The sequence below is a fragment of the Podarcis pityusensis genome (genome assembly GCF_964106645.2).
Source record: "Podarcis pityusensis genome assembly, chromosome: 13".
Taxonomy (NCBI): domain Eukaryota; kingdom Metazoa; phylum Chordata; class Lepidosauria; order Squamata; family Lacertidae; genus Podarcis; species Podarcis pityusensis.
Window position 1 is genome coordinate 24009667 of NC_138038.1, and position 14517 is coordinate 24024183.

Genomic DNA, 14517 nt, shown 5'->3' on the forward strand with positions numbered 1-14517 from the left:
TGCTACTTGCAAGGTAAGCTGGGGAAACCCCAGGTTGCACTGACACATGTGATGTGAAGGAAAACCTCTGTTCCGATTCAGTTCACAAATTTTTGCATGGAACCTGTTGATTGAATTGTAATTCAAAAGTTTCATGCTGCAGCTTCCCTTTGACTTGCCTTTATTCAAGGATAGTAGCTTTAAGATCAGTAACACTTGAGTGTCCTGGAGGCCTGAAACATACCCCCTACCTGATTTTGGATATTAACATTTCTGATGTCAGGAATGATAATGGTGTTGATTAACTCACAGCATTTTGAGTGTGGTTTTTTGTTTTCGACAAAAATCATTTTATTAATGAAAAATAATAAATGCAAATAAATGACAAAACCTAAAGTTACAAAACATAGGTGCAATACAGAGGTTGTGTTTCCAGATAAATAAAGAGCAGATAATATAGAAGAATAAAAGCAGCAAAACACATGATGGAAACCAGATTTCACAATTTGATGGGGGAAGAGAGTTTTGTATATCTGAATTTGAGACCTAAGAGATGAAATCCCACTGCAATATGGTACAGAAATGATTCAAGTCTTCCTTACCCTTCGAAATGTGTAATTTTGAGTTATTTCCTCTGTGATAGACAGAGTCCACACATTCTTGTCCTATAATGTCTTCCATTTGTGGGCCAAATAGAACTTGTTTGGCCCAGAAATGGAAGACATTACAGAACAAGAATATGTGGACTCTGGCTATCATTGAGGAAATAACTTAAAATTACACATTTCTAAGGGTATGGAGAAATGTAGCCAGCAGCTACATAAGAAGTTCCTTAGATTGGAAAATTGCTGTTTGGACAAGTTTGGATATTGCCATTTCTGATGGCAGGGGTGCTGATTATGGTAGTGATTAAGCTCATCGCCTTTCTGGGTGTTGAAAGCACAAGATCGTCCCCGACTAATTAACATTTTTTTCGTTCTCTTTGCAGATGAAACAACATTTGAAGCAGGAGTCAAAGTCCAGATCCACAGTCAGTCTGAGCCACCATTTGTTCAGGAACTTGGGTTTGGCGTGGCGCCTGGGTTCCAGACTTTCGTAGCCACGCAAGAGCAAAGAGTGAGTCCTGCTTTTCTCATACATTTCAGCATTCTGTAGTCATTCCATCTAAGGCCACAAAGAGAGGAGAGGCTGAGGCTGCCTTGGTTAGCTGCCATTTGAGAGAATACTATCCATAAGGCAAGGAGAAGTGGCCACTTGAAGTGGGAGATATTTTAGTAGCATGGACAGTGGCAGAATGGGGGAGAGGTCTGCCTGATGAGACTTAGAATGCTTCCAAACTGTTGCTGTTTTCGGGTGGGATTCAACCACACAAATTCAGGTTGTGCAATTCATCGTCCTTCCTCACCATCCTCAGTTTATTTGTATGCCACCTTTCCACTCAATTGTGCCCAAAGCCACTCACAGTGTATCAAGTGTACAATAACAATTCAAAGCAAATGAGAAACAGTTCTGTAGAAAGAACAGGATATTTTAATGCCATCATCATTATCACCATAGAGGTGTCTATGGAGGGGATATATTCATTGAAAATGCTGTATTGTAACTTTTGAATAATTTTTCTTTTTTAAAGAAAGAAATAGCCACATATCAATAAGTAAAAAAACAAAAAACACACAAAATCCCAGTCCATGCAAAACTGTGTAAAAGAGTAGAAATAAGCTAACCTGGTTTCAATAACAAAATTAACATTTAAAATGAAGGACTGGTGCAGCACACAAATACACAATCCGACTTTTTTGCAGTAAGGAAAATGACAGGAAATGTACTTGAAAGTGTGGGATAACATTTGATTGATACAATGTCATCTAACCTCCCCACAGACAGAATGGATAAATGGCCGACTGTCATCTAACTTCCCTGTAAACTTGGTGCAAATAAATCAGGATGAATGCTTAATAAAACAGGCAGACCAGGAATCACTACAATCCTTTAGGAAGTTCTGCACGACTCCCCTGAAACAGCAGGGGATGTCATTTGGAGTTCCCATCTCAGATGGCAAAATGTTTAACTGTTTTGTTTATTTTAAAATTTTATTTACATGTTTATAGATCACGCTGTCATATAAAATATCACAAGGCAGTATACATCTGAAAAATAAAAAAAACAACAATACTACAGTTGCAACAATAAAAGCATCTGACACATTAGCAAAAGCTGGTTGGCAGAGGATCTTGGCTTTGAGAGGCCTGCCTAAATAAAGCAGTTTTCAGAAGATGCCTGAAAGCGAGCAGGGTGGCAAGGGGCTCTACTGCAGGGCAGTCCCAGCACACTTAAGGGTCCATCCCAGGTAAATGCCAGCCAAGCCTGAGGAACATGTGGGACCACCAAACATGCCCCATCAGAAGAGCTCAGCGATTCAAGTGGAGGATAAGGAATGGTCCAGTCCTGACCGTAGAGCATTCAGCGCAGTGAACTGAATTTACTTAGAAGTGCTAACAAACTTTGCAACCACTGTGTGCATTGTCGGAGGCAGATGTGCAATTACAAACAGCAGCTGTGGGTTGAGGGCAGCGCGACAGGTTCCCTTGCACAGGGCACCAAACCAAGGGGGGGCCTTCCAGCCTCCTTCTCAAAGCCTAGTAAGGGCTTGCTCAGCTTTGGGAAGCAAGCCCTTACTAGGATCCAGAGTCTTGCCCACACAGGACGTCATATTACCAGGGCCCTCCCCTGCAAACAGTGGGGCTTATGATCCATAATTATCCCTATGCACCCAGTATTAGGTGCTGTGGGCCCACAACTAACCTCTGAGTCTCAAGACCTGTGAATGTAAAGTTACCACCTCTTCACTAAACTTGTTTTACCAGTCACACATAGAGACAGAGAGGGAGGGAGTGAAACTGACTCTGTTGAATTCTACACCATTTATTCATTCATCCACATGCAAATTTTTAATAATAAGCATTTGGATATATGTGTCTGGAGGGCAGGTAAGATCACTCTGGTCGCAATTAGGACCAATTACATTCGCCGTGAAAACTGTCAAGTTGAAATGTTGCGTCCCTCTCTGTCTTGGAGGAAACCTTTATGGCCATATTGATGAAAACTGCCCAGCTGCCAGACAGGAAAAGGGGTGGGGATCACAGGGCAGCTGGAGAGGCAGATTGCGGGAGGGCTGAGATGATCCATGAAAGGCTTTGGCACGGGACTTGAAGGAGAAGAAGAAACAGCAGGACAAGGACAGGGGCCAGTGCAGGGGCTGGCCGATATGGGAAAGGGGGAGGCTTTCCAGGCAAAGAGAGCAGAGAAGGAAGAAAGAGGTACCTGAAAAAGACAGTGGGAGATGAGGCTATGAATGTTTGAGAAAAGCTTTAAGCTGGACTCTGTTGCAGGAAATGGCCCTTCTTCAGTATACATTTAAAGCAGCATCATACCACTTTGATGCTTCACTTACCCAGCTTTGGGAAAGCAGCCTGAGGCGGGGGCATCAAATGTCGCCAGGGACCGCCAAAAAATCAAGACCTTGTGTTGCACCACCCTGCTCCAGAGGTTGTTGGACTCCAGCGCCCATCAGCCCCAGCCAGGGTGATCTTGGATGATGGGAGCTGGAGTCCACTGACATCTAGGGAGGGCCGCAGGCTCCCCATCCCTGCCTTTGAGCCTTTCATTATTTATGGTCATGTGATCACATGGAGGAAGCAAGCACAAGAGAGGCACCTGTGACATGAATGAGCGTTCTGACCAATCCATTTTTATTATAAAGAGATTTTCAGGTTTGAAATACTAATGATGATGATGTAGAAGAAGAATTCAAGAAATGTAGGTGCAGACTACTGTACAGTGGTACCTCGGGTTAAGAACTTAATTCGTTCTGGAGGTCCATTCTTAACCTGAAACTGTTCTTAACCTGAAGCACCACTTTAGCTAGTGGGGCCTCTTGCTGCCGCCGCCACACGATTTCTGTTCTCATCCTGAAGCAAAGTTCTTAACCCAAGGTACTATTTCTGGGTTAGCAGAGTCTGTAACCTGAAGCATCTGTAACCTGAAGCATCTGTAACCCAAGGTACCACTGTAACCTTCATGTGAAAATGCCCCCAAGTTTCCAATGTACTCTCTCCAGCACCTATATCACGTTGAAGGGCTTCTGGCTTTCTCTGTCTTCTCATGGCCAGCTCAGGGACATGCAGAACGAGGAGCAAGTCGCGTCCGGGCTGCGTCTGGCATGCAGTGGGAGGCTGTTGTTTTCCTCTGTCCATGGCACAGCTTGTCCTCATTACTTCTAACAAGGGGGTGAGGGGGGGAGAAAAGGACAAAACAGTTTCCACACAGGAAGAGCAGTGTGTGTATGTGTGTGTGTAAGGCTAAACCTTGCTAAGTGCTCCTACCCCACCACCCACAAACCACGAGCAAAGCAGCCCACAGGGCTTGCCTGATAAAAGCAACTGAAAGGGCCTCCAGGCGTTTGCAGGTGACTTTGTCAGGCGTGCAGCAGCTGGAGCAAGGAGGGATGCTGATAAAAGCCTCCTGCTCAAAAACAAAACAAAACAAATCCTTTGTTAGGGATGCAAACTGTCCACACCAGTTACAAAAGGAACGAACGCCTGGGCTCGGGAAACCTTTCTTCTATTGCTCCTCGTTATTCCGCCAAAGGCAGGCATGTTAAAGAAGATGAAATGTTCCCTAAAGCAGCCATTTCTGCCAATTTGGCCATAAAAATTTAAGAGGCTTCAATTAAGCAACAGGTTAGAGATGCTGTGGCAATATTGGGGAGGATGGCTGAAGTGCGCCTTGGAGACTCGTCCTGGTGAATGTTCAGAGCCTGAGGAAAAACGGAAAAGATCCTGGGATGCTGCGGGCTGATTTCTGGGGGGGGGGGGGGGAGGGAGAGAAATGGAAATTGGGATTCTGGTCCAGAAGGCCTACATTGGGCAGACGAGAGCTGGTGTGGGGCAGTGGTTATAGAGAGGGCCAGACCAGGACGTGGGTAGACCAGGGCTCAAAGCATCATTCTGGCATCACTCTTCCTGGGTGACCTCTGCTCACCAGCACCAGGCTCAGGGTTAGATACTTGGTCTGGCTTTTTAACCTGGGACTCTGCAGCTTCCGACTCTGTGTCTTGACTCTGAGGTCATGGCATCACCCCTTCCTTACATAATGTGTGCATTGTCCTTCAAGAGGAGGGGCTTGAAAGAAAAGAGCAAAGATGCTAGATGAATAGAGAGAGGGAGACTTGGGGGCATTAGGCAAACTGAGGCAATTCCCTCAAGCAGTAGGCTGGTAGATTATAATCGGGGCTGGGGGGCTGGGCGTGCAAGACACCCACTCACTAGCCTATTAACCCAATGGCTTCCACCGCCCCAGCTCCTGCGGGGCTCCCCAGGTCACCTGCACCCTCATCCCACACTTTGAGGAATGACCCCCTTCCTCACAGTGAGAAAAAGATAAGGAAGAGAAGCTGCCATAGCTGCTGCCACGTTAGCTCAAGAGCAGCGGTGGTGGAAGAGGAGTGAAGGACAGCAGCAGCTGCCTGTCAGTTGACGAGGATGCTGTGGGGCACAGGACGAACCATAGTGAAGGGCAGAGAAGCAGGGATTGGGGAAAGCAGCAGCAATGGAAGGGCTGGGTAAAATGAGTGATGTTACCAGCCACTCACATTTGGAGGCAGCAGTGTTTCTGAATAACAGTTGCTGGAAACCACAGGAGGGGACAGTGCTCTCGTGCTCAAATCCTGCTTGCATAGGCATCTGGTTGGCCACTGTGAGAACTGCATGCTGGGCTAGATGGGCCATTGGCTTGGTCCAGTGGGGTCTTCCTATGTTTCTTAGCAAGGCAGCTTTGGAGAAGCTGTAGCCCTCCAGTTATTGCTGGACTCCAGCTCCCATCATTACTGAGTATTGGCCATATTGGCTGGGGCTGATGGGAGTTGGAGTCCAACAGCATCTGCCAGGCCACAGGTGTTGCGTCAGCACCAGGGGCAGAGAGCCTTTCATCTGCTTCAAGCTCCTTTGTGATCCTCATCTCCATTATCCATCATCTCCAACTCTTTAGACCAGGCATAGGCAAACTCGGCCCTCCAGATGTTTTGGGACTACAACTCCCATTATCCCTAACCACTGGTCCTGTTAGCTAGGGATGATGGGAGTTATAGTCTGAAAACATCTGGAGGGCTGAGTTTGCCTATGCCTGGTTTAGACCCTTGGCAGAATGGAATCATGTTGTTTTCTCACACTATATTATCTCAAGGTGTGTACTGGGTTGGGGCAGGTTTGAATGGCATCCTGCAAAGAAGAAAGAAAGAAAAATGTATCTGTACATGGAAAAATAACATCTTGGGCACGAATCTATTCTCTGACATGCTATATTTACATCTGCAGGGAGATATTTTGGGTTGGGGGAAACATTCAGGCACACAACCCCCACTGCATCCTGCAGTGATTCAATCCAAGAACCGGTCACCACTTTGATTCTGCAACTTGTATAAACCGGCCGTCTCTGGTCTGTGCAGCAAAGCCAATTTTGGCAAGACACATTATGTTAAATTCCCCATAGAGAAGGAGGTGTGAAGGGAGGAAATTCAAAAGAACCTCGTGAGCTGCCTTCCTTGGGAGATGCTTAGAAGAGAGGAAGAGGGAACTTGCTTTGCTTCCAATAGCTCTGTGCCACAGAGAATGACAGCCTGAATGGCACGCTGAGAGGTGCGCGAAGGATGCTTTTGAATGCCTTAACAAGCGCCGAAACAACGCTTCTTGTGTGATCCCATCCGGTGTCTCATTAACGAACACAATTTCCTCGCCATTATTTCACTTCTGAGCAAAAGGCAAAGGCTGTCTGCTTGCAACTTTGAGGGAAGAGCGTGACAGGCAAACAGCTCCCTTCTGTGGTCCAGGCATGGCAGCGTGCAGAAGCCATAACAACATAAGAGAAGCTCCTGCTGGATTCGGCCGATGGCCCACCTGGTTCAGCATCCTGCTCTCACAGTGGCTGACCAGATGCCTATGGGAAGCCCACAAGCAGGACACAAGTGCAACAACACCTGCAGTTCCCAATAATTGGTGTTCAGAGACATCAGTATCATAATTCTCTATGGGGGAGAAGAATGATGGGCTACAGCAGAAACATGTCGCTTGTGAAGAAGCTAATTGCACAGTGGTATGCAGAACATGCATATTAGATCCCTGATGCTAGTTACTGTTTTTGGAAAAAGCAGCTTCAGGAGGGGGCGGGCAGTTGAAAGTGGAGAAGCAGGGAGGAAGGGTAATTAACCCGTTCTTTGCCTGTCATTTTCTTGTTCCAAGTTCCCCCCTCCTCCCACCAGCTTGAAAACATACAGGTTGCATCCACGCTACACATTTAAAGCACATGGCTTCCTCCAAATAATCCAGGGTACTGTGATTTACCCCTTACAGACCTGCAATTCCCAGTACCCTTAAACTGCAGTTCCCAGGATTCCTTGGGGGAAGGCCTGTGCTTTAAATATGTGCTGTGGACGTAACTGCAGTAGAAATGTTAGAGAGAGCAGCAAGACAGAAGCTATTTGGAGCATGGAAAGAGCAGCATCACTCTTCCGCTCTCACTTGCTGCCCCCAGAAGCGTATTATCTTTCTTTCTTTTTCAAAAAATTGAATTCTGGGCTGTAACACACGTTTGCGTATAATGTGTAGGATAGAGGATGTTTTTAAACCACCTTGAAATCATGACAAAAGGTGGCATGTAATGAAGAGGGTGAGAAGTAGCGCTCTCAGGTGAAAAGCTAATGTGCTGTGAACAAGCGGCGATTGTGCTGTGAATGGGTGTGGGAAAGTGAGGAGAACACTCTTCATGGGGGTGGTATGGATGTGGAGCTTATTGCACACTATGTGCAGGTGCTCATATGAAATTTCCCAGAGCATGGAGATGAGAAAAGTCACTTGTGGAAGGTAGCTTGGTACAGAGAAATGTGGATGAGGAAAGGGTTCAGTACCACCTCACCACTACCACTTCTCAGCTCAAAATAGTTGCCATGCTGAGCGCTGCCCAATGGTAGCCAATGAGGTTAATCCAAGGCATGATTGTTGTTAATTGAAAGCTTTCCTGTCCCGGCCTAAGACAGCACATCCTTTATTGGAGACACAGACTGCCCAGAGCCAGAGGACCTAGGAGAGCAGCCCGAGCCCCCCAACTGCAGCACTGAAAACCCCAGGTTTTTCCAGGGGAAGACCTGACCAGGCCTGCCTCCAGGAGATGCCCCAGAAGCATTCTTAAGCTATTTCCTATCTCACCTATTGGCAGAGGAGCCTCTGATCAAGCCAGAGGGAGAGAATCAGCTATAGAAGGTCCAGGCTCAGGCAGCTGCTTAGTGGAAGAGCACATGTTTATTTTTATTTTGTTTTATTTACCACTCTACTTGGTTTCCTTGGGAGTAAATGCATTCATCAACAGTAAAAGGTTATTGGAAAACACCTGCAGCTGAATTGGGGTGGAATCTGGGAGTCCAGGCCTTATAAACCCTCAGTTGAGGTCAGCAGCATTCAGCTCCTTACTCCTTCAGTCTATCTTTGCCCTGTCTTCTGACAGATCTTCCTACTGCTGACATCTGCCTTAAGCTTTACTTTGACTTGGGACTACCCTTGTTACTGTTCGGCACTAGGTAAAAAGTGAAGGACCTCTGGATGGTTAATGCTAGTCAAATTTGACTATGAGGTGTGGCGCTCATCTCCGCTTTCAGGCCGAGGGAGCTGGCATTTGTCCTCAGACAACTTTCTGGGTCATGTGGCCAGCATGACTAAACCGCTTCTGGCACAATGGAACACCGTGGCAATAGCCAGAGCGCACAGAAACGCCATTTACCTTCCCACCAGCGGTACCTATTTATCGACTCACACTGGTATGCTTTCAGACTGCTAGGTTGCCAGGAGCTGGGACAAAGCAACAGGAGCTCACCCTGTCGTGTGGATTCGAACTGCTGACCTTAGGATCAGCAAGCTCAAGAGGCTCAGTGGTTTAGACCAAAGCGCCACCCGCTGGTGCGATCATACTGTGGACCTGAGCCTGCAGTGGACCCTGTTGTGTGGTCTTGTCCCAGCCTAACTCAGGGACTGAGACCTAACCCAGTAGCCCTCTCCCAAAGCTAAACATCCTTATTAAAAGGGAAAAAAGAATCGAGGCACATTACACAGATTTGTGGACAGCATGCAGTTAAGATAACTTGATAAGGAGAAAGAGAGGGCCTCAGCTCTGGAGGGGCAGAAATGGGTGGGGTGTTATGAGATAGAGATAGGACACCAGGACTGAGAGAAGGTCCATGTTAATGTGGGCTCAGAAGATAGTGTGGGGTTGTACTTGGGAAGAGGTGGTACGTTAATACTGGATTATTTCTACAGGGAAATTTTGCCTTATTTATCTGTGGGTTGTTGCTGCTGCTGATTTATTTATTTATTTATTTATTTATTTATTTATTTATGCCGCTTAATACCCAGTTAGGCTTCTAAGCGGTTTGCAAGAATAAAAACCCAATTGCAGAAGCATTAAAATATAAGCCTCCATAATTGAAATGCACACCAAAACAGTCCTGTTAAAACAACACAGTAATTAAAATGCAGGATGTAAACACACTAGAAGTCCTGTACTATTTTCTCCTGAAATTTGCTTTAAAATGTTAAACTGCTCTGAGACTTTGGAATAGGATTGGATGATAATCCTGGGTAGCCAGGGAGGCAGGGACTTGGGCCGTTGTGGACAGAATAAGGGGCTGCTGTTTGCCTGTCGGTATTCAAAAATAAATAAATCATTCATTGCCTCAGCTCACCCCCAGGGAAGCCAAATAAGTGACAGATGTATAGAGTTGCTGCAGTGTCTTCAGAGTCTCTCTCTTAAGTCACCTGAAGTTAAGTTTGTCTCATAATCTGGGGAACTGGGTTCGCGTCTCTGCTCCTCCACATACAGCTGCTGGGTCACCTTGGGCCAGTCATACTTCTCTGAAGTCTCTCAGCCCCACTCACCTCACAGAGTGTTTGTTGTGGGGGAGGAAGGGAGAGGAGAATGTTAGCCGCTTTGAGACTCCTTAAAGGGAGTGAAAGGTGGGATATCAAATCTAAACTCTTCTTTGCTTTGCAGGCCGTGTCTCCACAGTGTGTGTGAGTCCTGGATTTAGTAGGCTGACACTTGGTGTGATGGGGAATTGATAGATGTTAGACATGCCTTTTGGGCAGTGGGTGTCACATTCTGGTCTGATGCCAGATCCCACAGAAAAAGCGGCAAGGCTGGCCAGTGGCCCACAAACTGGTTATCACCTACTTTTTATCATATTCAAAGCACTTTGAACGTGTTAAGATAGGCCATATAAATGCTAAGTAATTATAATTGTATAATTATAATTTTATTATTCATAGCTTAGTGGTATTGCATGCGGAAGGTCTCAGGTTCTCATTCTCTGGCAACTCCAGGAGTGGCTGGGAGAGACCCCTGCTGGAAGTCCTGCAGAACTGATGCCAGTCAACATGAACTAGACGTGGAGAACCTTTGGCCCTTTAGAGGTTGTTGAACGACAATCCCCATCATCCCTGGCCATCAGCCATGCATGCTGGAGCTGATGGGAGTTGTAGTTCAGCAACATCTGGAGGAGCAAAGGTTCTGCGCTCCCGCTGTTGGCAGCACTAAGGTAGATGGAATAATGACTCGGTATAAGGCAGTTTCTTGTCTTTCCCGCTGCAGCTGATGTTCAGGCTGTGAGTGCCACTGCTTGTGTAACCAAAATGACTCTGCCCACATATAATAGCAGACTTCGGACAGCCTGAAGGTTTGCAGAAGCACAAAAAATATATATATTAAAAAATTGATTCACAGTGTGATGAACCTCAACAACTGTCCCACGAGGACTGAGTGTGCTCAGTGGCCCTAGAAGGCCCGCTGTCTGGCTACTTGTGGAGAACAGAGCATGGGGAAGGGTGACTGCAACAAAGTGGCTGACAATCCTGAACAGCAACACTCTGCACTGCAGCATTTTGTTGCAGGTCCCATTTTGCTTGTTATTACTGCTTATTATTTTAAGGACCTCACTGAGCAGTCGTCCATCCCAGCCATGGGAATGTGTAATTCTTCAGAAGGGAGAATGAAAGGGCCTTGGGCAGCCTTTGCCAACTGGGTGCCCCCCAGATGTTTTGGACCACATCTCCCGTGAGCCCCAGCCAGCACAATAGGGCTTTGGTCTCTCTCACACCCCTCACCACCTGAAATGCTACCTGAACAGAGCACTTCAGCCCCAGCTAGCGGCTTTGAGGGAAACGAAGTGTCTCTCTGTCCTCATCTCTCTTTCTGCGAAGCTTGTTTAAGATGCTGCTAATGGAGACACGCTCGGGTGATAATGCGATTGCTTGAGACACGACAAGGGAGATGGCGAGGCCCATTGATCGGAGTACAATGGCAAAAGCAATGTAATTATTTGGGGGCTTGGCAGTGTGATTCCCTCCCGGTGGAAGCAGCTGAGTAGATAGCCGTCAGCAGAGGAAAAGTTGCCTGCCTTGGAGGCTGCGGGAACTGAGATGTGACGCTCCCCTTCCTCTCAATGGCTTATCTCTGCAGAGAGGATTACTTACACTTTCCCACTTGCACAGTGCCACCGTAGCAGGTTTCCAAATCGGGTCAATAAGAACAAGAAGCTGCCTTATGTGTGGTCACTGACCCTTCTAGCTCAGTATTGCCTACACAGACTGGCAGCACCTCTCCAGGTTTCAGGCAAGCGACCTTTCCCAGCACTGAGTGGAGATGCCTTGGATTGAATTCGAGACCTTCTGCATGCAATGCAGATGCTTTCCAGCTACAGCCCTTGACGTGATCCAACCCACAGTGCCATTAGTAGCAAGGATAAGATATTTTGCCAACACAGTTTGCAGACGACAAGATGGCAGCCCTCCCCTTCTGTGCACTGAAGCTGACTAGTTGAATCGTCCTTCAATATTGCGGTTGAAGCAGAGTCTTTCATGTCACCTGGATGCAGCAGGTGAACCCAGGACAGGCCATGTGATATATACACTCTATCCTCCATTGTCTTGTTGCCACTCCCTACCCCACTGTGTTTGTTGTCTGATGTGGCCACCTAACTCTGCCTAATGGTAGGGCCGGCCAAAATGCTGGACCAAGGCAGTGAGGCTTGGCCACCAACATAGAATTGTAGCTCAGCAGTAGTAGGGGCTTTGTTTCATACAGAAGGCTACCTACCAAGTGGCAGGTAGGTTGGTGATAGGAAGGACCTCTCATTGCCTGAGACCTTGAAGATCCACTGCCAGTTGGGGAGGCAGATAGTTTGGCCCACTGTAACAGGGTGAGGGAACCTCATGCCTGGGGGCTAAATTGCCCTCCAAATCTCAGGACTCTCCCCAACCCATGTCTCACCACCCTTAATTTGCATCCTCCTAGATCGTCATTGACTGGCTGGAATGTTCTTCTTAAGACCTCTTGCTTGCCCAGGTAGAATCATAGAATCATAGAGTTGGAAGAGACCACAAGGGCCATCGAGTCCAACCCCCTGCCAAGCAGGAAGCAGGTAGAGGACAGAGTAGAAAGAAGCAGGGGTTTGCAGTACCAACCTCTCTGATTGGCAGCCAGTATGAAACATTTGGATTGGCTGGGCCTTTTACCTTTGCTTGATTGACAGGTTGTTACTCCAGCTCGGGGAGCAACTGACCTCAGGGGCACCAAGGATACACACTTTAAGTGCAGACCTGGGCACAGCCCAGCGCCGGGAGCCATGTGCATCAGTGCATTCTCTGCAAGAGCAAAGCAAACTCCTTGTTCTTCCCACCTCTGTCAATCAAGGCGCATCGAGGAGGGTGTAATTAAGCATTCAATCTGCGCCTTCCCCACAGACGTTGGGCCGGCTCAGAAGCGACGTGGCTCAAAGCCAAGGCTGGCTAAGCGAGAAACACAGAAACTGAATATGTGATCATTCCATCATTTCCGATCCCATCACCTATGTTGTGAGTGCAATTTAAACAACTTAGAAGATTTGTGTGGAAGCAGGGCTGGTGCAGACGCTGAGGTCAGGAGAGATGGCAATTATTTATTCTCCTTTATCATGCCGTCTGCAACATATGGGTGTCGCTCCCCACTCCAGATGACTAAACGACGGCAGATGCCACACTATTAGCTTGGTGGAAAAACGCAAATGAGGTGTGGAGGCCCTCCGGTGGTGTTTTGTCATTGTCGTAAAGAAAATCTTGATTCTTCTATCTTGAAGAGACTCCCCATTAACAATTCAGACTTTGAGCCTTGAGCCAACCAGAAGTGTGGGGGTGTTGGGGTATCTCATTGCAGCCACTTTGGCCCAGGGCTGCTGTTCTAGCCCTTAAGAAATTGGGGGTGAAGTAACTCTCATATTTATGGAGCTGAGAGGATGCCGACCCAACTGTTAGGCAGAGTGAGGCAGTTGCCTCAGGTAGCAGATTTTGAGTTCACATCCACACCATCCATTGAGAGTGCTCTTCCACCAATATAACAGTCATGGAGAATCTTGGGAAGCATAATTTGACAAGGGTACTGGGCGACTAAGATTCCCAGGATCGTTTGGGGGAAGCCATGACTGTTAAAAGTAGTCTACGTGTTCTTTTAATTTATGGTGTGTATGTGGCCTCTGCCACATTTTTTGTTCATATTTTTACTTCTGTGGAGAGAGGCGCATATGGGGTGATGTTGTTATCATCACCACCACCACTACCATTTATCAAAAAAATCCCAGGGCTGGATCTTTTCTTGCATCGAATACCAAAATAATTTGCCTGATCTTTAGTATGCACCCTGACCTTTTTTTTGGGGGGGGGGGGGGTGCCATTTCCTGTTCCACTTCAGGCAGCAAAATGCATTGGGCCCAGTCTGAATCTAAGTTTGTGTAAATGCTCACTTCAGCACTACCTCTGAGTTTTGTGTGTGAGAGTGTGTGTTTTAAAAACAGCACTTCATTTGAAATCCAGGATCCACGTTGATATAGTAGCTTATGAGGATTACATTATATAATTTATGTCCTTTTAAAATCCTACCATCAGGCAACACCATTAATATGGGTTAAACCAATACGTTGCAAAAAAAAAAAAAAAGTGAGCAAATTCTCTTTCATCAGGCTCACCGTTTAAGCATTGCAAGGTGGAGTGGGGGGAGAGAGAGAGATTTTAAAAAGCCAGCTTGACATTGAAGTCACAAATAACACACTGTGGAGCTACCCTTTGAGTTGGTCTGGAGGCTAGAGCCAGTGCAGAAGGTGGTGGTTAGGTTGCTGGGGGGGGGGGATGATTTCATTTACTTGTTTGTTTATTTATTGCATTTATATCCCACCTTTTTCTCAAAGGAGTTCAAGGTGGTGTACATGGTTCTCCCCTCTTTATTTAATCCCAGCAACAACCCGGGGGGGGGGGGGAGAGATTAGGCTGAGGGGCAGTGACTGGCCCACTGTCACCCAGCAACCTTCATGGCTGAATGGGGATTTGAGCCCAGGTCTCCCAGGTCCTAGTCCAACACTCTAACAACTACCCCAGACTGGTTGCCATATATCACCCTGCTTGTGGGTGTTATATAGAA

The 14517-nt window shown here is 46.9% G+C and overlaps 1 protein-coding gene across 5 annotated transcripts in view; it reads left to right on the top strand.

The window, feature by feature from the left end:
* The window catches only part of LOC308462057 (acid-sensing ion channel 2), a 382247-nt gene that overhangs the window by 342064 nt on the left and 25666 nt on the right, over positions 1-14517 (top strand). For all 5 annotated transcript variants that reach the window (XR_013978988.1, XR_013978989.1, XM_080979376.1 and 2 more), the window contains one exon: positions 968-1095. Coding sequence is in view for 3 of the 5 variants with exons in the window: in XM_080979376.1 (XP_080835502.1) it covers positions 968-1095 (128 nt within the window). In the remaining 2 variants the exon portion in view is untranslated. The remainder of the gene's footprint in view (positions 1-967; positions 1096-14517) is intronic.